This window comes from Peromyscus eremicus, chromosome 13 (assembly GCF_949786415.1).
Source record: "Peromyscus eremicus chromosome 13, PerEre_H2_v1, whole genome shotgun sequence".
Lineage (NCBI taxonomy): Eukaryota > Metazoa > Chordata > Mammalia > Rodentia > Cricetidae > Peromyscus > Peromyscus eremicus.
The window spans coordinates 41,090,421-41,116,819 of NC_081429.1; the positions used below are offsets into that span (position 1 = coordinate 41,090,421).

Below are 26,399 nucleotides of genomic sequence, written 5' to 3' on the forward strand. Positions count from 1 at the left end.
CTTGTTCATAATCAGTAAAATTTGGCAAGTTGTTTGAATTCCCCAATTCCATCTCTATCTAAGCCCTTGATACCAGTTTTGTGATTCCCACAGTCCCTGTCTCTAGGATATGCCGGTACAAAGCACACTACTGCTTTTTCTCTTGCATAATTGGACTTGCCATTGTTTGAACCTGAGCTTTTCTGTGAAAACACACCTCGATTAGAGCCTGAGAGAGGGATGCAAGAAGGACATAGAAAGTAAGACATGTGGAAGATGTTGAAGTAACTCTGGCTGATGTTACAAGGAAACACTGAACTATCCACATTATTTGGCATCAGATCAGTTACATGAAGAAACCCAGGCGATACTGGAAGTTCATTACAGATATGCTCAATGTGGTCTTCACATGTAGAACCATAAGCTGCCAAAATACCTTTTCTGTAATTTAAAGTTTAGGGCATATGGTCTAATGCATATTGTCACTGCACTATTACATACTTCATAGTACATACTTCATATACAAGGCTAAATCTTTCTTTGAGATTAGGTTTATATATACTAAATGTCTTCCTGCAACATCACACAGACATTGAAATCTCAATAAATCCAAATCAAAATTATAGAAATTTCTACTGATATTTTCCTTTACACACAGTCCTTATCCTAGAACTCTAGCTTTTGAGTTAAAAACAAGGAACCTATAAAATTCTTATTCTTTCCCAATTTCAGTTTGAGATCTTGTCATATTCAATCAGTCTCTGATAATTTGTAAGACATTATTTTCCTCTGTTACAACTGCCTTCACCACAGTGTGCTAGCCAGAACACTAAGTTGCAATAAGTAAATCCAGTCATTGAATATAATGTGTTAACTTGCCTCCAACTCAATGAGAATTGGAAGATGGAGAGCATGTCATTCAAGGAATTTTTTAGGTTAATTCCATTGAAAAATTAAGGTTGAAAAAGATTGACAGGCTTTCCTCATTTGTTACCTGGATTATACTAATACATCTTTGGTAGTCTCTGCAACCTCATCTTCTTTTAATTGGTCTTCTATAAGTGTTACAACTTGCTTAAACTGTGCCACTGCTCTTCAACATCCTTAGGAAAAGCTTTAGCCTTCAATGACAAAAATGACAATAAAACCAAAATAGCTAATAGATTACTCAGACTTTCCATGGCTTGCCTCATGTGTTGACAATAATACCACCTAGGAGGGCTTGTTGTTGTGACACTGTCTTGATGATGTCTACAGATCAGTCTAGGGTGAGCAATGCTGAGGATTTGATGGAGTCTTCTAAGAGGGTTGAAAAGAAAAGGACAGCAGTGTCATAGGTAGCTTGCCAATACAGACATGGATCTTGTGGTGACTTGAATGAGAAATGTTTCCAGTAGGCTCATTTATTTGACCACTTGATCCCCAGTGGGTGGAGCTTTTTTATGAGGTTATGGAACTCTTAGAAGGTGTAGGTTTTTTGAAGGAAGTATGTCAATGTATGAAGGCTTTGAATATTTATAGCCTTGTCCCATATTCTATTCTTGCTCTCTCTGCTTCCTGTATGAGGTAGAGATGTGTCTTTCTGCTTCCTGATCCTACCACCATGCTTTCTCTGTCATGCCTTCTCTGTCAGTATTAACATCTATTCTTCTGGAAGTCAAAATCAACTCCTCCTTAAGCTGCTTTTGGTCATGGTATTTTATCATAGAAACAAAAAAATAATTAGTGTAGTGCTGTGGGATGTTCTGTATGTCAAATATGTTGCTCTGATTGGTTAGTAAATAAAACACTGATTGGCCAGTAGCCAGGCAGGAAGGATAGGTAGGACTAGCAGAGAAGAGAAGTCTGGAAAGTGGAAGGCTGAGTCAGAGAGACACTGCTAATCGCCACCAGGACAAGCAGCATCTGAAGATGCCAGTAAGCCACGAGCCATGTGGGAAGGTATAGATTTATAGAAATGGATTAGTTTAAGATATAAGAACAGTTAGCAAGAAGCCTGCCATGGCCATACAGTTTGTAAGCAATATAAGTCTCTGTGTTTACTTGGTTGGGTCTGAGCGGCTGTGGGACTGGAGGGTGACAGAGATTTGTCCTGACTATGGGCCAGGCAGGAAAACTCTAGCTACAGTGTAGTCCTAAAGTATATTCACAATAAAATGCATTGTAGACACATCATGGAAACTCCTAATCTGAGGGTGAGGTCTTTCCAGGTGTGATGTCCCCTCGATCAGAACTCCATCGGATATACTGAAATGCCTTTCTAAGGTGAGAATTGGGAGCTTTACTAACATTTTATGTGGCAACAAAATTTTCTACAAACAGTTGTAACTTGCCAAGATTTCCTTTTAATTTAATCAGGCCATCAATCAGCAAGGTTGGGTCATACAAGTTAATATTTATTTACTGATTAGATACAGTTGAATGATTATTGCTTTAACTAGAGGCAAAAATATCAGTTCCTCATGGCATTTAACTGTTCCTGGTGCCATTATGTTGACAGCATCCATTTGACCCTAGAAACTTCTTGCCTATAGAAATATTCTTTGGGTAAAATTTGTTTATAAAATAATCTCAAGAGTAAGAATGACCCTAAAGGTCAAATTTAATCATCTATTAAAAAATAAATACCAGTTTCTGAGTAATGATGACATGACCCAGATTTCTCACTTCCCCATGCAGCATTCACAAGAATGACCAGGAAAACATGAAAAACAAGGAGCAACATGCTCTAAGCCCGGGAAATAGGAAAGTCTGTTATCTAGCTCCCAAGGTGTCAAGAAATAGCTGCAAAGAGAACTGTAGAGCAAGTGAGCTGAAAACACATACAGCTTTAGTTTGCAGTTTCTCCCTTTTATTCAAGAGCAGCAGCATTAAGAAGAATCTGGGTAAAGATTCTAGAAACTGCAGAATTCATGAGACTACTTTTCTTTTTTAAAATATGTAGGAAAACATTGCAGTCAGGCTGTTTTTCTGGAAGAAGTGACACACCGAATCTTCAGTGTTGATGCCCTATAGAGTTGTATGAATAGACTAAAGGAGTCAACAAGCCTCAGAAGCAAGCCCTCCTTTTGGGTAAGGGAGTAGCAGAAGCAGGAAGTTCATAAAACATAACATTTCTCTCTGAAATGTGCAAGAAACAATAAATGCAAAGCCAGAACACTTAGGTGAATTCCAAATGAGTAATTTTTCTTTTCCCCAAGAAATAAAACCTTCAGAATGATGCGAAAAGTCAAAATATGTGAAGACTCTTTAAAAATGATGCTGAAAGTCAAAAAAAGTGAAGACTGTTAAAGATTCAGGGAAAACACTTCTCTCTGAAATGTATTCATTAACCAAGAACAGAAAAAAATTACAAGGCTGCCATATCCTAATTTCAAAGACTCAAGATCACTGAGCATCTAACAAACCGGTACCTCCAAAATTAGAGAAATTAGTATTAAGTTGGAAAAATTCTGAGATGAAGAGAATGTGAGGAGTGGGGACCTTGTGCAGATAATATCAGAGTATCAAACTGAGCTCAGGACAGGCACTGAAAACTATGAGTCATTTTTCCTTCCTCTTCCTTCTCTCCCTCCCCCTCCTCCTCTTCTTTTCGAAATGTGAGTTACGAAGGATTAGCCCGAAGGCCTTATACATTTTAGGTAAGTACTATATCACTGAGCTATATTCTCAAACCCAATACTTTTATATTGCTTGAGTATAGATTTTATTAAACTGAATGTACCACTTACACCACTAATCAGATAAGTACATTTTCAGTTCACCTTTCCAGAAGACACAAGTCTATGATTCAGGCTTTGGGCTGGTTCTGAGGCTGACCACATGAGAACTGTGCAGCAGATTACTGAACAAGTAGATGTTCAAGAGTCAAGAAAGCTTAGGCTATCTGCGACCAAGTGCCTAGCAATCTGACTCACCCTTATATTCCCAAGTGAAACATTAGTATGAAGGTAAAATATTCAACTAAAGTCCATTGAGTACGAATTTGTGCTCTAAATATGTATGTGGGAATGTATTCTGTCACACTGAAACTAAATCTTGATGTGTGGTTCAAACAAAAGGTCATTTCAGTGGCACCATGTGATGCTTTGAATGAAAATGGCCCCTATAGGAGCATATATTTAAATGCTCAGTCCCTAGTTGGTGGAACAGTTTGGGAAGGATTAGGAGGTGTGGCCTTGTGGGAGGAGCTGTTTCACTAGAGGCAGGTTTTGAGGTTTCAAAAGCCCACAGCAGGCCCAAAGTCTCACCCTACCTCCTTCTTGCCAATAAGGATATACACTCCCAGTTACGGCTCCAGCACTATGCTTGCTGCTGTGTTCCCTGCTATGACGAAAGGGACACTAACCCTCTGGAAGTGTGAGCCTCAAAATTACATTCTTTCTTGTATAAGTTGCCTTGGTCACAGTATTTCATCGCAGCAATGAAAATTAACTAAGTTACACCACAATAGAAATGACTCAATTTTATGTAGACCCAATTAAAGCTCTTTCAAGATGAGAGCCATAATACTGAGGGGACAAGTGACAGACAAAAGTGGCAAGTTAGAACCTGACAGAGGATGAAGTTGGATGAGGTTGCTTCCAGGCCTTCCTTCCAGAGGAAGATGGTGTGCAAGAATAAACTGGGTTATACATGTGTCCTGGTTAAAAGTACATTTAAATGAATCATAACTATGAATATTTTCCATGTAGCAGTGGGATTATCTAGTTAAACTCTGAGCAAGCTTCAAGTGTAAATAGAGTATTTTACAAATGTTAATTACAAAGTAAGGATGGGGACTAGTTTTTAATTTCATTCCTGAGAGAAGAGCAAAGAGACAAACTAGTTGAGGGCGATAATAATAGATGATAAATATAGGAAGTCAAATATATGTTTAGGAGAAGTGTCAGAAATATACACACTCAAAAAAATGAAGCAGAAATAGAATTCTAGGGCTGGGGAGATGGCTCAGCCAGGAAAGTCCTTGTCTTGTAAGCCTGAGGACCAAAGACAGAGCCCAGCACTCCTGTAAGAAGCTGGGTACAATAGAATGGGATTCTACTCTCGGTATTGGAGATGCAGTCCAGAAGACCACTATGGTTCACTGGCCAGCCAGTGTAGTCTAATTGGTGAGCTCTGGGACAATGAAAAATCCTGTCTCAAAGGAGATAGAGATTTTGAGGATGGCAGTCAGTGTTGTGGCTTCCATATGTACTTACATGATCATGCACACATATGCACAAATATATACACATGTATATGTATATATATATATATGAATAAAATAATAATCATAAAAATAATGTTTGAAGAACAGTTTTATTCATCAAGAATTATTGACTTAAGAATATCATTGGTTCAGAAGTAAGGCAGCAAATAGTCATCAAGAATTAAATGTACAAAACTAGTAAAAATATAGAAACCCGAGGACTGGCAAAATAGATCAGTGGGTAAAGTCACTGGCCACCTAGCCTGTCTTAGTTAGGGTTCCTATTGCTGCAACAAAACACCATGACCAAAAGCAAGTTGGGGTTGGAGGGAGGATTTATTTGGCTTACACTTTCACATTGCTGTTTTTCATTGAAGGAATTAAAGTCAGGAACTCAAACAGGAAAGGATTATGGGGGCAATAGCTGATGCAGAGGCCACAGAAGGGGCCTGCTTACTGGCTTGTTCCTCATGGCTTGCTCAGCTTGCTTTCTTATAGAATACAGGACCACCAGCCCTGAGAAGACACCACCCACCATGGGCTGGGCCCTCCCCCACTGATCACTAATTGAGAAAATGCCTTACACCTGGACCTCATGGAGGCATTTTCTCAACTGAGGCGCCTTCCTCTATGGTGACTCTAGCTTGTGTCAAGTTGACACAAAAGAAGCCAGTATGTAGCCTGATACCAAGGGCTATGCAAGATTTCCCCATGTAAAGGTCCTAAAAACCCATTTTAGCTTACCCCCACTTTCAGAGGCTAGCCAAGGTTCTCCCAGATGAAGTGAAACAACAGATGAGGTACTTGTCACCTTTACACCAAAAATAAGTCTGACTTTAAGGCTGCACATGTAAACAACCAGATGTAGAAACTTACTGGAAAAAGAAAATCCTCAGGGCTTTATCTCTGCTACGTAGAAAATTTTGCTTTAAAAGCAAATCAACAGTACCAGTTACAACAGACAAGGCATTCCACCTGAAACGTATTGCAAAGGTGTCTTATTTGTCTTGACTAGTGCAGAAGGAAGTATTCTGCTCCACCACCAAATGATGCCACTGTGCCACACAGTACTGAAAGCAAGGACAGGAGAATGGAAGAGTACACTTGGTGCTTGAATTGTCACAGCTGGAAGTAGCGCTTCCATTCATATTCCACTCATCTTAACTCATCACATGACCTTCCATTCACCCACAGGGCAGATGGTGGAATCAAGTGTCCTGTGTGTGGAGGAGGAAGACTCATGTGTAAACACAGATAGTCTTCCCTGCTTTGTACTTACAATTCATGACACATATCAAATAATCTTTAAGTTGTAAATGCTATCAGCATTTAAGTCCACTCTTCCAGAACAGAGAGATCTGAAGGCTCACTCTCAAATTGAATTTTCTCCTACAATACTATCTGATTGAATATTAAGCAAACAACTAATATGTACATATAGTATGAATGAATAAAGTATAATGTGTCTAATAATTAGGTTACTTAAGAGGAACTAGTATCTGAAAACATGCATGTATTAATGTTTGCAATGTTGATTTTATAGCGATGTACTTCTCAGTGGGCAGTGGGACTATGGGAAATACTTTTCTTAAAGCTTTACTCTCATGCATTACTTTTAGGACTTGACAACAGAACTGTTTAAAGAAGTGCATTATTGCCCTCAGTGCTCAATTTCTTCACCTAAAGGTGACAAATCTTACTAAGGACAGAAGTATAACATACATTTCTGAAAAGTATATAAAGTAGAATACATTATTTCTTAAGCGCACGTCAAAATTATCTTTTCAACAATCTGAAAAGATTGTCAGAATCCATTGTGCAGCCAAAGACAGTGTGGGGCTCCATACCTTTAGGCAGGCGACATATCAATAACTCCATAGGACTGAAAATTTGAGCTCTCAGTTTTTACGCTTGTGTCAAATAAAAAGTTACCCTCATTTCTTTTGTAAATAAACTAAATGATATACTTACCAAGCAGCCTTCAGACTATGGTCTCAGGCACTATGTAAATACATGAGTAGGCAACTTACAGAGAGACGAGTGACTTTAAGGTATTACAGAGAAGGCCATTTATTCTCAGTTCATAAATCAGCTCATAAGGGCAGATGTTATGCTTAACAGGATGCTGTCCCTTCCATTTCTGCCTCAGGCAGTGGATGCAGGATAAAATGCAGCGTTGTGAAATTGTATAAGCCACTAATCCCGCTGCTTTTATTTACAGAGAGTTGTGGGAACATGCGTGCTGTTTCTCATAATGAGCACTGGTCAAGCAGCAGGAAAGGGAAACCCAGCACTGGACAGGAGGTGTACATTCAGGACCACATGGCTGTTAGCCAACAGTGTCCTGCTAAAGGTCACAGCCAACTAAGAACATCCCTGGCCCGTTAATACACACTTGCAGATTGATGTGGTTCTCCATCCCAGTGGCTCAGGGCTACTCTAAATGGGCCAACACTAGGGGAGGTCGGTGGAGAGAGGCACACAGGCTCTGCACATTTTTAAATTTCTAAAATATAAAAGACCACCTCAAAAGTAATTTTGTTGGTGTTTAAAGGATTCTAAAATATAGCCTAAATCTAAAGAAAATAGGATATAGACTCCTCTCTGTGTGTAGAATTTTTTTTAATGATGAATTTGTCATAATTTAAAAAATATATTTAAGGCCTAATAACAATTGCATACCATACATATTTTTACAGCAGTATTCATTTTTTTCAGCTTATAATTAGTCTCCTGTTTAACTTAGGGCAAAGTTGAAGCATGATCTCACTGTCTAAGCCTTCACAAAAGCTTCCTTGGGGAACTTGATAAATAATGCAGGCATTTCGATGGATCCTTCTTAGCATTTTGATGGATCCTTGTTATTGAGGTACCCGATCCGTGGCTACTGCTGAGCTAAATTCTCAAGAGTTCAATCAAGAAACAATAATTTAAAGAAGCTAACCCTCCCTGATTGGGAATACAATTGCCAGGTGAGAGCATTTGTGTACTTGACAGAGCATTTGGCCTACAAAACCAACTTACAGAGGAGGCATCATCATAGCTAGCATGTCATAGACAAGAAAACCAGTAAGGTGGGCAGCTGCTGGGTCTAGGATTCTAATATGGAACTGAAACACTGGCTCTGAGTGGCTTCGAGGCCCAACCTCTGTCTCCCAGAGGAGTGAGGTTACATTCCAGCGTCTGGTATCATCCATTTCGCTCTTTCGATAGTGCAAAGACAGCTTAGTGCACGTTCCCCTCATCTTTCCATTCATTCATCATTTTCAGCAGCTGATGAATTACTTTCCAGGACCAATTCATCAGTCTTCCGAGTAAATGCAAAGGGTTTTTTCCCTTATCAATGCACGATCGCCATCTAGTGGTAAATATGTGGTAACAACGGGATATTCTCTTAGGAGTTACCGATTTTTTTTTTTCTTTCCCAAGTCTTTGGACACAAGCCCCACTAAAGAACTTACAGAGGGAACATCCAGGCAGAACCAATTAAGTGTAAGGAATATATGGAAATGATAATCTGTGTGAATTATACTATCTTGACTTGACAAAGACTCAGGAGATTATTTTACAAAAAAAATTAACATGCCTTCAGTTGGTATAAAATCCGCATAATTGTATAATATTTATAGATAAGGGTCTGGCGGGGGTGGGAGGATGCAAGCATAAGAAGCTGAGTGCAAAATATCTAGGCCCCAGGTAAAAGCTGGGGCATTGCCATGGGTACCTGTATTGCCTGGAGTTGTGGAGGGTAAGAGGGAAAATAGGCAGATCCTAGGGGCCAGCCACTCCAGTCAGAACACCATGAGGTTTCAAGCTCAGTCTTAAGAGAACAAGGTGGAGAGCAGAAAGTAATCAAGGAAGACACCAAACATCTTCCTCTGTCCTCTGTATGTATGCAAATGAGTACATGTACCTGCACACACACACACACACACACACACACAGAGAGAGAGAGAGAGAGAGAGAGAGAGAGAGAGAGAGAGAGAAGAAAAATCATAGCTAAAAATTTTTTCTTACTTATTTCCTTTCCTTCATTTATGTTTATGTTACAAAATGCCAGAAGTACAATTATTTAATGTATAATTCTTAAGAAAGAAAGTGTAGCCTACATCCATTGAAAAATAACTAGTAACTGGAGAAACAAGTAGGTTTCAATACACATGTGAAAGCTGGAGCAATCAGATGCCTGCTTCTGTTTTAACTTTAGGTGACGTCTATGATTTTAGCCATCTCACTTCATGTTGACACTTCAACCTAATTCCTGTAGTCACTCATTCTTTGGATTCAAAGCATCTGATCACTATTTCTGACTTACAAAATCGGCTTCTGTTGTCATTTCAACAGGCTTAGAAGATTTGTGCAAACATATGTAGTTTGGGAGGTCTAAGTATTTGGTTATATGTAATCATTTAAAGTGTGTTTAATATCTACTATCTAGTAACATATGATAAAGGTCTTTAAAGTTGCCTTGTCTGCATTTCCCATGCTTTTCAAACACAAGTCTTCTCGTTGTACATTGTATTCTATTCTTATAAACTGAATATAATATGTATTCTTTTTTTTTTTTTTTTTTTTTTTTTTTTTTTTTTTTTTGGTTTTTTGAGACAGGGTTTCTCTGTGTAGCTTTGTGCCTTTCCTGGAACTCACTCTGTAGACCAGGCTGGCCTCGAACTCACAGAGATCCACCTGGCTCTGCCTCCCTAGAGAGCTGGGATTAAAGGCGTGTGCCACCACCGCCCAGCATAATATGTATTCTTATGCAACTGAATTCAATTTCCTAGCACTAGATCCTGCATGCTGTAATTCAAACCTGTCGGGCAGAATGTGCCCACTGTAACCTTAGAGTCACAACTGTTAAAGTGTGGCTAACCACTTTCTCATTGGATTTGAGGCTTGCTCAACACGAAGAGATTTCATGATTGGTACTGTAGTCCTGGTAAGAAGTATGTGGATGGCATACTTCCTAAGGCCATATGGTATAGAGTAGAACCTGCTTTGTGATTTTGATAAATGGCGATACTGTCAAATTGTCTTCTGAATATTTATGTTTATATTTGTAGGCCTGGGCTGCTCACTTTGGAAAGAAAAATAATTGACCAAACTACTGAGGATAAAAGACAGAGTGCTGAGCAGTAAATGGGATTTCAATATTCATATCCCCCACACATCCTTGCCACCGCCCATGGCTCAGTAAACACCATTGCAGAGGAGATGGAAATAACACAAGAGTTGGACACTGGGGAGAGGACTATGAAAGGTGGTCTCCTGAACATGGCATGGCTCTCACAATCACGGACTACAGAGGCTGTGCTCACCTGCACACGATCTACACAAGATCAAGCCAACCAAAATCCCAACTCATTACTGAGGAAATATTGGCAGTTGATAGTAGCCAGGGGAGGGACAACCCTTCTTTATTGAGTGTATGACAATTGGTAGGATTTCCATGTTCATGCCCATGTACAAACAGGCAGAGTTATAACTGGATTTGTTGAGTTTACAAAAATAAAAAAAGACTTGAAATTAGAAGGTGGGTATGTTTCAGGGATATGAGGATAGGAGACAGATTTGATTATATTAAATTATATACAGGTATAAAATTCTCAAAAATAAAGAAAACTTTAAAAACACGGGAAGTTGGTTGTTTTGTACAGTTGGTTGTTTGTACTGAAGACTTCCATTTTTTCTGTGTTTTTGTTCTTTGCATGACAGATGCAATCTTACTTAAGAGGAGCATGAGACTTTCATCTACAATGTGAGTGACAAATTGTCTCAACTTCCTCATTTGTCTGTCTTCTGAGTTAGTTCGCAATATTTTTACTCCTATGATGGTTTTATTTTGTTTCAGTATAGCCAGTCCTTTGAAATCTTAACAGTACAGTTTCATGAATATCATTGGTATAATGACACCAGTTGACATGCTAACATGGAGGGGGGAAATAAAAGTCCCATCCCTGGATTTCAGTCAGTCAGATGTCAATCCCGACAGTCAATCAATGGCTGCTCAGAGATGGGGAATCTGTTTTCTCTACAAGTGAGCTCCCTGCTAGGTTACTCAATACAAAGGGGTCAATCCTAAACACATGTACTCTTGAAGATAACACACACATATATAACAATAATAATTACATATAAGAGATCATAAATTTGAGAGGGAGTAACGGGGCACAGGAGGAGTTGGAAGGAAGAAGGAAGAGTGGAAAGGATGTGAATACAGCACTCATGTATGAAATTATCAAAAAGTTAAAATTTTAAGTAAAAAAAAAATCATGAATTACCTAAAGCTTTCTGTGTGGTCCATTAATGAAGTAGAAGGAGGATCTAGTATCCATTGAATACATTTAATACTCTTCTATTTTCAGTGTAATTTGGATTTTGGATTACTTCACAGGCTAGATCTTTCTAAGGCTTTAATATTTGAGTCCAATGACTCTGAATTTTGCCATTCTTTGTAAAGTCTTCTCTTTCCTATATATTTTCTTTTACTATATTACCTGAGACTTCAAGAGGCATTGGATTTCTTTTATTACCTGTAACCCTCCTTTGTCCAGTGCTAACATTGTGATAACTGTTATACTGTTCATGTATTTGAGATGTTTGCTGGCAAAATGGGAACAGGAAACAATGATCAACTTTGGCTAGTCGGGTGTACTACTGTCACATCAAGTAGGATTGACCTCTAAAATGTTTTAAATTTTACTTTTTTTATATGTATGTTTGTGTGTGTCTGTGTCTGTGTCTTTGTATGTCATGTATGTGTGTACCACTGGAGGTCAGAAGAGGTCATTGAATCCCCTAAAGCAGGAGTTACAGGCAGTTATGAGCCACCTGACGTGGGTGCTGGGAACCAAACTCAGGGCCTCTGAAAGACCAGTAAGCATTCTTAACGGCTGACCCATCTTTCCAGCCCAGCTTCTCAATTTTTTTTTTTTTTAGTTAAGTCAGTGTACGTGAAGAAAAGTAGCTCTTGCTACAGCTCTTAGTTGTCCATAAGAACTTGGCAGTAAGACCCTATTTCTGAAGATGCCACACACTTTGGCAATGGGACACAGTTCTGACCAGGAAGCTTCCTCTTCATTGGAAACTATGAAGTTTGTTGGAGGGGAAAATCTTCAGCAGTATTACCCAGCCGCGAATGTTGTAAAATGCAATAACGACCAGTGTGAAAAGAGATGCCCACATATACAACAGTGGCACAAACGTTATGGAGTAGCCAACTGTTTTCTGATTGGATTTAAGGCCCACTCCATATGATGATATGCATGCTTGGTACTGTAAATCTGGCCAAGAATGCATAGTTGAAAACTCACAAGTCCAGTGGGTAAACCTGCTACTTTTATCCTGCTCAATGGATACCATATCAAAGTGTTCTTCAAATTAATATCTTTATACCATAAATTAATATATCTCTCAGACCTCACTAGATAGTTTCCTTGTGCAGTCAATGGTGGTTAACGAGGAAAATAACAACTGATCAAAGTGCAAAGACTAAGTGTTGGTAGATTGTTCAGTCACCAGTGGAACAATTTTATCAAACTCCCTGTCCCCAAGGCTCAGGCACCATCATGGAAAAGAGAATAAAATGATTATAAGAACCAGAGGTCGGGGGGACCAGAGTGGAATGGTGTCTTCTGGATGTGACAGGACAGCTGTATGCATGAATGCACAGCAGCCATGGTTGCATACACAAGACCTGCAGGGAGTCAAGCCAGTCAACATTCTAGCACAAAAGTAGGAGGGGTTCATGTGCCTCCACCCCTAACTGAGAAGATATTGACAGTTGATGGCTGCTGTGGAAAAGTCAGTTTTCCTTAAGGGTGCGGCCCCTGGTAGGGTCATCACACTCCAGTGGACAGCCCCACACTTAGGATTATATGGGTAGGAAAAACTAGACTCTGTGGGTTAATTTTTAAAAAGACATCAGGCAGTTGAAATTGGGAAGGGTTGGGGAGGTAGAGACGGATCTAGGAGAAGTTAAGGGGAAGAGTGGGGTTAGAGAATGAAAAATTTGAAGAATTAATAAAAATACTGTTGTTTTTTTCCAGTTCAAATGGCTTTAGTGGTAAATAGGTTTTAGAAAAAATGGTTCATCCTGTAAATGTTTTTTTTTTTTTTTGTTAAAGTAGCTCTGAATTTGACTGAGAATGTATCCTACTCAAAGTTATAGAAGCCACCCAAAATGAGCAATGCAAATTGACAAGAAATTTACGAGCTCATTTTTATATGACTAGAACAGGAGGTGAGCCAATACTAACACATTTTATCTTCACCCACAGTGTTGTCTAAGGAAGACAACTCGATCATAGTTTGAGCTGAGGGAGACTATGATTACATTACTTACCTATGATTGATTCCACTGGATCAAGTTAGATTAAAATATAATGGGTAAAACGAATTTTTTTTAAAGTTTGACATTTTTCACTTTTAAAATTTTTTGGTTGATCATTTCATACATATATGTAACAGCTTTCCATCATGTTTGACCCACCATCCTTCCCACTGAACACTTTCTTACACAAGTCAAGTTTTAAAACATATATGAAGACAGAAAAAATAGTATCTTCAAACATAAGTTGTTTTCATAGACTAACTTAAACAGGCAAAAGCGAAAACTCAAATGTCACAAATTTAAATTGACTTAAATTTCAGAAATCATGATTCTCTATAGCTTTCTACATACACATTTTATATGAATACAGTCTCTAGTGATGATCTACAAATATTAAGTACTATAAAATGTTTGAGGTCTGAATGATAAACTCTTTCAGAATTTATCTCCACCCCAAGAAAGTTTAAAAAAATAGTTTTGATGGTTGTTTTTACTGATCGTGTCTCCAAGTATAGCAGAAGAACATTTGCCATTTAAATCCCTCACTTAACAACGTATTTCCCTCCTTGTTTCCATCTGAGGCACTGTAGCAAAACAGTACAGCAGCATTCACAATTCCCCTGCCATAAGAAAGAACTGAATGTAAATCCCTATTAAAAGTGAATAATGATGTATCTAACCTCATTTTAATTTCAGTAATTGACTGAGGAAACAGAAAGATCTATTAAAAGGACCATTGCTGGTCAGGCACTAATGAGAAAACATCTGAGTCACTGGCTGTCATGGTAACAGGGCATTATCAAAATCTGATCAGTATGCCTAGGAGCTACTGAAGTGATAGGCCACACTTCTAATTGTGTTGTCTCTCCTTGCAAGATGGGCTCTGGCTTCTCAGGGGTGAGGGGTGGCGGGGCTCTGTTGATCAGATGAGAGATGTAGGACATGTTCGTAAATTAAGTTCAAGCATATAGTAGCAAGGATGAATTAAACATTGGGAAGCTTTCAAAAATTACTAAAAAGAAAAAAAAACCCTACTCAGTCTTGTCATTGCCTTTTCAGATTTCTGAATAAGCTTATTTATTTTTTTGATCTAATTTCAAAAATGGTTACTGCAAAAGGAACGTGGTGAAACGTGAAAATGACTCAATGAGGGAGCTTCCTAAGAAAAGAACTTCCAACTGGAAGAGTTTAGAAATGAACTCGAGAACCAAAAGTGATTAGGCCAGAGTAGGAAGGTGCAGAAATAAGAGTATTCAAAAACTGTTAAAAATAAGAATGAATAGAAGAAAGTAGTCAGCCTTGTTGGCAGAAGTTGTTAATAAGGAGGCATAGACATACTTTTGTGCTGCCTGTGTGCTTAACAGAACCCTTCCTATCACTCCCTGAGTCTTCTGGAGATAGAGCGTCAGTGAATTCTGAAGTGTATTCAGATCTGTTTATTCTCTGTAATATGTTGAATGCCATTGGATTTTAACGGAAATTGATCATGGCCTTCTGGTCCTTTTAGGTAGATAATTCAATTCTAAAAGGAAAACCTGCAGATTAACAGAGACACAATAAACGCTGGCATGCATTATTGACTAGAGTCCCATGTGTCCTCTCAGAGCTGGTGCACATAAGCAGCATTAATAGTGCCTGTCCTGGAAAGCCTGATACTCTTGCTAACTGTGTCAGCCTGTGGACTGAGTTTCACGTGTATCAATATGAAAGGCAACAAACCTACAGTTAATATAAGGAAATCCAAAGGCACATTGATCTACATCATTCTACATTGTGAGGAGGGTGTAAAATTTCAGAGAAAATAAACAGCTGTTCTTTCAAAGCTATAGAGTATGGCAGCAGATCAGTCACCTTCCCGAATGGAATCGGGCTGTATAGGAATTGTGTGCACTGACCTGGGGTGGAAGCTGCAGTCTGACAACCAGTCAGTGTGGCCAGATCCTGTAAGAAGCACATTGCCCTTTGGGAGGCCCACCATCTTCCAGAGGCGATCCTCACTGCAGGAGACCAGAATGTCCTTGCAGGGGTGCATGACGATACTGCACACACAGAGGGAGAAAAGGGCATTGTGGATGGATGAAAGTAAGCAGTTTCCCAACGTGAATAAAGAAACATCAATTATTACACCATTTTAGCAAGGCAGGCTCATAGAGTCTTTACCCAGAAGTCTCAAAAACAGACTCTATATTCCAGTTCTAACTCTAATACCTCTCTCGGCATCATCAATCTAATCAACTCACTGGATCTCAGATTCCTCATTTATGAAATTAAGTAGTTGTTTTGGGTGATCTTGCATGTATAATTCTGGGTTTAAAACAATAGTTGTTTTTTCTTTTGGAGGGGAAAGGCACCACTGGCATTTTTGTGTTAGGATATTGTAACAATAAAAAATTTATTACAAAAAAAAGAAAGCTCTGCTCTTTCTCTGTTCTGCTCTGTCTCTTCCCCCACCATCTTTCCCTCTCTCCACACAAGCTTTCCTCTTCAGGCCTGGCTCTCCTCTCCCTACCCCCTTTTCCTCCTAATAAAGCTCTGAATACAGGAAAAAAAATATTTTCAGAGTACAGACTGTCTTCAAACAGGTATTATCTTGAAAAAAGGTAATGAATCATAACCACATTATTATAGTTTTATAATAAATATGATTGAAGCATTAACTCAGTGGTCCCCTAACTTCACAGTGATAAGGAGTTCAACTCTGCTACCATGCTACTTAAACTAGTTTTAGTCAATGCCTAGTATACAAATTATAGTAATGAATTCAAGATGTATAAAGCAATTCCCACTTTATAAAAGCCTAAAGGGAAATGAGAAAGAAGAATATAAAATTAATGATTAATACATTGAACACTATTATCTGAACTGGACCCCATCACTGTGACTATTAAATATAGGAGCCAAATTATTGCAAAATTGAGTCTACCAAGCTAATGCCTGATATTTTGTCTATGGCAATGCTTTAATCTTATTTACACAGAGTCTCATCTATGCCTTATGATTCAATGGATGCAGATGAGTCTTGTGCTTAAGTACCTACTAAAATACCAACTTCAATATTAACAAATGTAAAATTTTTGCTTGGTTATTTCAGTTCCAACATAGAACATGCTTACTTACCTAGACAGTACAATGAAACAAAACATGATTAAGAAATAAATACTGCACAACCATTTCTCTAGTCTCTGAATGGCCTTGCTATTTTGTTCTGGAATAGGGACTTTAGGGAAACAATTACTCAAGAAATTATGTCTCTGATCTATTACTCCAGGTCTTTCATGACAAAAATTATATCCTCATTATCTATTCCTTCATCAATACTGTTAAACCTCCAGATTATGAACTGAAGTAGTCTGGTGTCAGAGTTCAACAACATGCATTCACCATGCTCGAGATTCCAGATCTAGTGAAACTGCTTCACTTACCATTTTTCAGTATTTTACTGCTCAAAGTAAAGACAACGGAAGGAAAATTATTCATATTTCAGTTCAGCACAATGTTGGTTTTGACTTTCAGAAGGCCAATTCACGAAAGAAATTTATTACAGCTCAAACAGCTAAAGGATGCATTTAGGGAACTTAATTAGAAGAAAAATATGATGAGAGGTAAAAATGTCAGACTGAAACGAATTCTGTATTCAAATGCACACTGAAAGGCATAGCAAATCCTTGGAGCTACCGAGTATGATGTATGTTGGCTCACAGCTTTCCTGGCAGACACAGGCACACTTGACTAGATGATAAATGACCCTCTTTAAGTGAAGATAACTAAAATCATTGATGTCTTTACTAACTTTGAGAGATAAGTTTCCAAAATGACTTTTGTGAGGGGAGCTATTTGTAGAAGGCAGAGGGCAGGAATAAACAGAAACTCAATAAAAGCAGAGCCATTTGGAAATGTCCTCTCTGGCTAGGCTCAGTCCTTTCACATTGATGCTTCCTGGTCACATGGTAACAAATTCTACTATTCTATGCATATGCATGTGTGTGTGTGTGTGTGTGTGTGTGTGTGTGTGTGTGTGTGTGTATTCACACACTCACACATGCATAGTAGTCCTCATTTATCTGCAAGGGACACAGTCTAAGTCACTCTACCCAGTGGACCAAAAAAAAAAAAAAAAAAAAAAAAAAACCACCTATAGCACTGAACTCTCTATCCTTGGCACCATTTTAGTTTTCCTACATACATATAATTTGTTAAATTTAGAAATCAGGTGCCGTAAGCGATTACAGCAATAACTAGTGATGAGACAGAAACATATAACACATTTTCTGCTCATGGCTTCTACTCACAAATGATTGTCTTTTCTATTTCCACTCAGCGCTTCCCATACACTATGACCACCACTGTTGAAGCCCGACGTCTGGCAGCTATACTGGCACAAATGTATTTTTTTGGCACAATTTTATGAACAGATTTGCTCTTGCCCTGGATTTTGGCAACTTCCTATGTTTTTATTTATTTTTAGCAATTTTGGTCTTCTCTTAATTAGCCAAGAATGTCCACCTTTTCACCTAATGTGGGTACTTCATAGTTTTTCTGGGACACATCTGACTTGTCAAGGACTTTTGCACTTAGGACCATTATAAAGTTTTCTAAAATGCTTAGTCACAAGCACTTTGATATCAAGACTCTGGTGAATCCTATCACAAAATGACTAACGAGAAGGCAGTGCACACAGAGTGTACTTGTTGGCAAGAGAGGTACTCCCCATTCCAGCCAGGATGGGGCAGTCTAGCACAAGTTTCTGTTGCATTACACACATATAATCTATGCATTTTATATGTCATATTGTTTGATTCTGAAATTTTCTGTTTAAGATTTTTGGATCATAGCTGACCTTGTATAACTATGTCATTTAAGGCAAAATCATGCATAAAGGGCTGTTTCTGTATATTTGTTCAAATGTATATGTGCATGAAATATATATATATATGTACATGCATATATATACTCTGTGTATACATGTAAGTATGCATGAAATATGTATATGTATAATATTTTTTTCTGATAAATATGTGAACACTTCAGTCAAGCACTGTTATTCTATTTTGTAAAGATTATAACATTTTAATTCATCCATGAGTAGATCTTTAAAAGAATAGAAATATTTAAGCATAATTGGAAGTAACGAATAATCAATAAGGACACGTTTTAATTATTCATTGAACAAGTTTGATCTGAATCAAGAGGTGAAAAATCCAAGTTCAATGATTTTGAGGCCAAGAACTAGGAATATTTCCCCCAAATAGAAGTAAAGCACCATTCCCCACTCTCTTCATCATTATCATCATCATCATCAATGGTAATGATATCAAACTCCCTTAAACTCCCACACTTTGTACTAAATGCTTAATTCTTACAACTGTAAGGAAACCTCACAAAAGAGGGGCTTCTGCTTGTTTTGTTCAATATATGTTCAACCTCAGCAGTGTGTGGCACATGATATCTACTTAATAAATGCAAGTCAGATATATGACTGAGTGGCTGATGCTGGTGTTGTTTGTGTTACTGTTTTGATCCCATGTAAACAGTCCCAGAGAGGGTGTATGTTGCTTAGTCTCACAGTAGGAAATGGATGGAAGTTGACTTTGAGTCCAGGATGGTCTGATTCTATGGCTGATGATTTTAGTTACTGCTGATACATACATATTTTCATAATTTTTATTTGTAAGTGCATTACAAATACCAATAACTCATTTTAAAGAGCTTTTATATGCTATCTTTCCTTGTATGTGCTTATGTCCTTTAGTTATTGTTAAATCCAAGTTAAAGAACTCATCTGGAAAATGAGCAATACCACAATATCTAATAGTCTTGAATTAGAAGACCTACCCTTTACAGCTAAGATTCTGTAGACACTAGAGAAACCCAATGAGGGTTAACTGTCCTAAACCATTCACAAGAGCTTTGGCAATATGAACTATATGTTGCACTGATCATATTTAATTTCTTTTCTTATTCTAATATTATGTGTTTTCTACTGTATATTAAGTTGTCAGAAGGAATTGATGTTTTATTCAACTTTCCCCCATAGACATCTCTACATAATACATGTAGAAGAGTATTTGATATATGTCAATTCTTTAGGTGATTAATTCACTGAACATTTCCCCATCATATTCAGGCTTCAGCTTTTATAATTCTGTTTATTTCTAAATCAGTCTTTTGAAGAAGCTGAAGGAGTGGTAACCAATATTTTACAGGAATCAATTATTTAGTCATTAGAGTACTCTTATTAAATGGATTTAAGCACAGTCATAATTTTTTCAGATGGAGTTACTAGAGCACATGGAGCTTAGATGATACACAAGGGCATGATGCCAGGAGGTGGCAGGGCCAGGATGTGCTATGACCTTGAAAGGACTGTCTCCAGAGTCCATATTCCTCAGTAAAGCTAACTCAGAACTTGAGTTAACATTTCCTCTTTTTGGATAACAAGGGCAGAGAATGCTATCTCAGTTATGTTAGAGGATTTACTAAGATGTCTTTATAAGTTTCTAAAGAGTAGGTACACATTTTAAAAATCTCTCTAACACTATATAGAAGGCTGGAATTATTTGATTTTTTTTTTCTGGAATCTGAACACTGGCTATGTTCAGAATGATAGAATGATGGATCAAATAAACCTGACTGGGAAAGAACTGCTTGTGGTCTGAAGCAGAGGCTGGTTTGCTTTTCCTGGAAAGGGACAGATTAGAAGCATTTTAATCTGTGGGCCCTGAATTTCTGATGCAACTGTTCAGTGCTGCTATGGTAGTATGAAGGCAGCCAGAGACAAAGACTAAACAGATAAGCAAGGGTGTGATGAAATATAACTTTATTTACAAAAGTAGGTGTGGGGTCACATTTGACTTGTGACTGGAGCTTGCTGACTTGGTTTTCTGTAGAATTTTCATGACACGGAATACACTAATGTTTAATAGTGTGGGCTCAGGAGTAAGAAGTGAGTTTACATTTTTACTCCTGTCTCACTAACTACCTATCTTTGAATACATTTCTTCACTAGCCTAAGCCTTGGCTCTTATGCAAAGAATAGAAATATCAGAGTACTGATACAGTAGATTTGTGGGAGCTGCATAAAGTAGTACATATAGAGGACTTGGAACAGTGCCGGGCAGGTGAGGACACGATGAACATTGATATATGCAGACAGAGTGCCATGAGGAAGTCTGCCTCACTTTGAAGGAGATGTGGATTTACTAGCTTTAGTGTGTCATTTATAAAATTATGTTAAAAATAAGACTGAACACTGGGTGTGGTGGTGCAGGCTTTCAATCACCCCTGGGGAGGCAGACGAAAGCAGATGAGTTTGAGGCCAGCAGGTCTAAGCAGTGATTTCTCTCTCGGCCAGCCAAGGCTACAATAGTAAGACCATGTCTCAATAAAAACCAAACCAAACAAACAGCGAACATAAAAGATTGTGTTAATAGAAGTTTTGTGAAGAAAAAAATTAGTTGGCGCGCGTGTGTGTGTGTGTGTGTGTGTGTGTGTGTGTGTGTGTACGCTAATGGTCAGCTACCCACAATTGGTAGGATCTCTGATAAAATTAATCTACTGTAAACAACAATTTCACAGTGAACCTAGGAGATTTCTGTGGTTCTTTCACAATGAGGGGGAGGGCTCTGGAGAGACTCCACTTCTACATCTGAGGTCAGGTTTGCAAGCAGCTCAGGTGGTAAGGAGGAACTGGTCATTGCCAGGCTCTGGGCTCCCAGATGAAGACAGCAGGAGTCAGTCCTGCCCTCAGACTCTGCCACAAATGCATGTCTTTCTACAACTACATACTGACTTCCCCTCTCCAAGATGTTTCCCAAAGTTCTAATTAAGAAGAATAAGTTCCCACTTAATGTCTCCCCAGCACCTGTTCCAAGTGCCACATAGTCACTTTACTTTAAACTTTGAATATAAGCTTTCTGCTTCTCTTTAACTTACTATTAATTATAATTACAAGACATGAAGACAAAGGCCTTGTCACCTCATTCCCAAGTTAATAAGCTTCTGACTAGGGTGGAAATAGCACAAGAAAACATCTTTGAGGTCCAAAAAAAGAAGATGTGGGTGCATACTAATTCTGAATCTTAATCAAGCCATGTCCCGATGAAGTATCTATGAGGTGTTTTGTTAAACAATACACCAGGCATGTTATATAAAATATTGTCCTGTAGCTGAGAGTTTATTTTTTTCTCTTTATAATAGGAAACAATTCAAGACCGCATGATAGCTACTGAAATGCTTGCCTGTCTATATTGAAAATGTTTTTTCCTCATGGTGGAATTACATAGGATATTTTGGAGGGAGTATGTGTAGGTGTATGGAGAACACTGCTAATTATCAGTAGAGTCGATGACATAAGCACCACTGTTAGACTTTTCAAAGGGAAGAATATTATTCCAAAAAAGATTGTCACGAGAAAGACTAATTAGACACCCTTGTCTTTGCTTTAGGTAATTCAACTTTGTGAATGTTTCCTTCACTTTTCTTCACAGGCTCTAATTATTGCCAAACAGAAGGTTCAGAGTGGGCTGAGAACAAATCAACATTAAAATAACTTGTGTCCTGCGACCTTAGGTTACCATTTACCTACTCGCTCTTAAAGAAAACATGCACTCACAGTTGCTGGCTTCCCTCTGGCTTGCCACAACAAACACACACACTACTCCCCTGACTATTGCTCATCTAATAACTGCATCTTATGTTTAGATATGCATCAGGATATGAACATTAACTTTTCCCATTATTTAAACAAATATGTGCTGAGAGGCTATGGTGTAGTGTGAAAAACAGACAGGCATAGTCTCTCTCAGGGGACTCTGAACAAGTAAGGATAAACAAAATTATCTGGCTAACAAAAAAACCATAACAATGTAATATGACCATGACTAGAGGGAAGAATTTCTTTTCCATGAGTCAGTGAGAAGAGCTCTCATTGAAGAGCTCAAACTCCTACTCCAACCCAAGTGAGAAGTAGAAAGAACTTGCAGGGTGACCTCAGGACAGAGAGTTCCAGGCACAGATAACTGTTTGCTGAAAAATTGACAAATCTTGGAGAAGTTGGTACATTAAAGGTTTGGAAGAAAGATAAGAAGACTAAGGAGAAAAATCAAGGCAGACTATGGATGAGAAGACAGCCAGAATGATGGCATTCAGGGTCTTGGAGGCTGCTCTGGGATATATTTCTGTATGCTGTGAATATATGTTGCTCTGATTGGTTGATAAATAAAGCTACATTGGCGTATGGCAAGGCAAGGCAGCTCAGAAGCAGGTGGGAAATCCAAACAGATATATAGAGAGAAGAAATGAGAGGAAGGGGAGACACCAGCTGCCACAGAAAGAGCAGCAAGATGTCAGCAGACCGGTAATGTCACGGCCATGTGGCAACTTATAGATTAATAGAAATGGGTTAAGTTATAAGAGCTAGCTGGCAAGAAGCTTGTCATAGGCCATAAAATTGATAATTAATATTAAGCTTCTGAATGATTATTTTATAAGTGGCTGAGGGACCATGGGGCTGGGCAAGACCAGCCAGGACCAACAGGGACCAGAGAAACCTCCCAGCTAAATTTGGCTGCCCCAACATGTTGGCTTGAGTTTCCACCTAAAACTTGAGAGAACTTAATAAGAGACTCTAAAACAGAGCCAAAAATAGCTTTCTACTTCATATCTCATGCAGGCCACAGTACAGAAGATACCATGGTACAGAGACACCACAGCATTTGAGCTTGAGGGCAGCATGGTGGATTCTCCTATTAGTACAGAGAGCTGTCTCCAAGCTGTGCAGCACACTACATGGTGGATTTAGCTTTTGCTCATACAGACAAAAAGGGTTTATGGGCCAACTATATGCTACCTGATGGTTGGCGGGGTAAGTGTGACTCTCCTGGGTACCTCTGCCATACTGGGAAACTGAAGTGGGTGGAGTCAGCAGCCAGGGCGGCCACTTCAATCCTAGCCACGCTGCAGTTTGCAATGATCATAAAAAGATTATAGATACACAAAAGACAGATTCAGATTAAATAAACCTCTAAATGGTTTCCAATGCATGTAAAATGTACATAGCCTTGGAAGAAAGAGGAAAAGGAAGATAGACAGTTATGTAAAGAAATAGATAGTTTTAAAAAATAAAGTCTTTAAAGAGACAATAAAAATAATAAGCCACGTAAAGGTGGAAATCACATAGAGAGACTGGACTGTATTGGCTTTGAAATGTTTAACTGCAGAAAGACATTTGATTGTAAAGGCTGCTGAGTTAAACCAATATATATTTTAAAGGTGTCTTAACTTCAAAATTTTGTCTAAGGATATGTTGTTTTGGAAAAGAGGTTATGCTTTTGTTTCCACAGAAGATGAGAACCTGTGGATTGCTTCCAGGCTAACCTATTTTGATCAACCAAGATCTTTTGAAAGGTCAATGCAGCCTCACAGACTACTACAGCCAAGATTTAACTATAATTCTTAATTCTCTCAGGATCCCCATAAGATTGACAGTGCCACCAATCAGCAGGAAGTAGTATGAGAAGCTACACCCCAAATCCCAAAATATTGTTTAAAAATGTTGATTTTTATTTAAAGGAGGTTGATTATAAATGTAATCTCTTTCTAAAGAAGAAAAGGGGATATAGACATGATAGGATAAAAGGGTAGATTATTGAATCTACTTTTAAAGAGCAACAGTTTGTTTGAAATGTCTCATGTTGCTATGGATTTTAGTTTATTACAAATTTAAAGTTAATTTTGTTATACTGTGTGTATATCTCTACTCTTGTTTAAGGTATTATGTTTATGAAACTCATTTAAAATTGTAATGTATAATTAAGAAATACAGATTAATAATTGATCATTTATGATAATCAAACTTATAGTCATGTTAAGTTTTTTAGGTATACAAAGATATATTTCATTTAGGTAGGTGATCTTCAAACACTTCAAAGACCTACAGAATATGACATTTAAAATGTTTTAAAAACTTAGACTTTTCTGGACAGTGAGACATGTCTGCTCCTGACAGCACCAATTACTTCAAAGAGGATGATGGGCATCGAAGAAACTCCATATGGAGTTTGCTTTCTTTATGGCAAAAATAGCCATTTGGGCAAGAAACTGCTCTTGCCTGGACTGCTTGATAATATGTTGTACAAACTGGACATACAGGACCCATAGGAAAATGACCACTAAATTTGCCAAAACAAGGCAAAATGGTGCTTTAGGTTCCTGCTTCGCAGAGAAGACTACCAGACATTCTACAGGACACAGGGAAAAATGACTGAGAGACTCTTGACCTATAGGCTGAAGATGGATGCCCCAATGTGGCAGAGGAACTTTGGGTGACTCTCCAGGCAGCCATCTATCTCTGTCATTCTAGATTTTTGGAAGTTGTTTACAATGTGCTTCCTGTTTACTTAGATATTATATCCTTCTGGGGTCTTTGATGTAGTTGAAGACTAAATAATTATTATGATTTTCCTTCATTACAATAAAAGATAAGTTAGATATGAAACGTTAGACTCACAAATATAGGATGGATAAAATATTTTCTTTCTTTAATTTTGACAAATACAAATAGACTAGATATTATAACTGTAATTCTTGCTTGATAACTGTTCTATTATATGTAATTTTACTATGTTATACTTAAAACCTTCCTTTTCCATTAGATAGAAAAGGGGAAGTGCTGTGGGATGTCTTGCTGTATGCTGTGAATATGTGTTGCTGTGATTGGTTGATAAATAAAGCTGCATTTGCTTATGGGAAGGCAGCTCAGAGGCAGGTGGGAAAACTAAGCAGATACACGGAGAGAAGAAAGGAGAGGAGGGGGAGATGCCAGGTGCCACAGAAGGAGCAGCAAGATGCCAGCAGATCGTAATGCTACAGCCATGTGGCAACTTATAGGTGAATAGAAATGGGTTAACTTATAAGAGCTAGCTAGCAAGAAGCCTGTCATAGGCCATACAACTGGTAATTAATATTAAGCCTCTGAATGATTGTTTTATAAGTGGCTGAGGGACCATGGAGCTGGGTGGGCCCGGGTGGGACCAGAAAAACCTTCTGGCTGCAGGAGGCTGAAGAACAAAGATAGATTTATCCTATGATGATTTCAAAGTTGTGAGTAGGTATCTAAATATTTTTACCTATGTCCCAAGGATTATTGAGACGAAGGATAAGCGACTATGTGGCAAGGTGAGAGGTGATAGAACTTTTAAGTAGTGAAGCCTAAAATGAGGTGGTTAGGTGACTGGAGTCCCCATCCTTAGAAGAATTTCAGTTAGTCTTGTGGAGTTGATCCTCATCAGAATGCCTTGTTACAGAGCAGTGAGACTGACCCATCAATTTCTGTGTCATTCTGTCTTACATACACACCCACCACTGTGATGCTGTTTGCCAACAGACCCTTGCCAGACTTGTACAGAACCCAGCACCATGTTTTTGATTCCCAGAACTATGAAGAAATAAGCTTCTTTTCTTTGCACATTTCCAGACTCAGGTATTTTAAGATATCCATGGAAAATGGATGAATAAAGTATATGAATGGCATGTGACTGGTATTTTTAAAGCTACCTCTAGCCATTGTGTAAAAAATGAGAATTGTGGGGCCAGTGGACCAAGAGAGCATTAGCTAAGAGAGTACAGTAGTAACTCAAGATAATGAATGGCTTTGATTTATTTACGCTAGAGATGCTCATTGTTAGTGCAAATGTCACTTTAGTGCGCTCATGTTTTCACTGCTCTGCAGACAATTCAATGCCCAGCAGAAGCACATTAAAAACAAGTGTGCTTAAAGTGCAAAGGTGAAGGCAACAAGTGTCATAAAACTAATGTGGATTCAGAGCACAGTATGTAGAAACCTGCAGATTAAAATATCAAGTCTGCTTCATTTCCTAAAGATGCTAAGAAAGTTTTTATAAA

The 26,399-nt window shown here is 38.3% G+C and overlaps 1 protein-coding gene across 3 annotated transcripts in view; it reads right to left on the reverse strand.

Moving 5' to 3' along the window:
* The window catches only part of Spag16 (sperm associated antigen 16), an 814,060-nt gene that overhangs the window by 432,578 nt on the left and 355,083 nt on the right, over nt 1-26,399 (reverse strand). For all 3 annotated transcript variants that reach the window (XM_059277932.1, XM_059277933.1, XM_059277936.1), the window contains one exon: nt 15,395-15,538. In XM_059277932.1, coding sequence (XP_059133915.1) covers nt 15,395-15,538 — 144 coding nt within the window. The remainder of the gene's footprint in view (nt 1-15,394; nt 15,539-26,399) is intronic.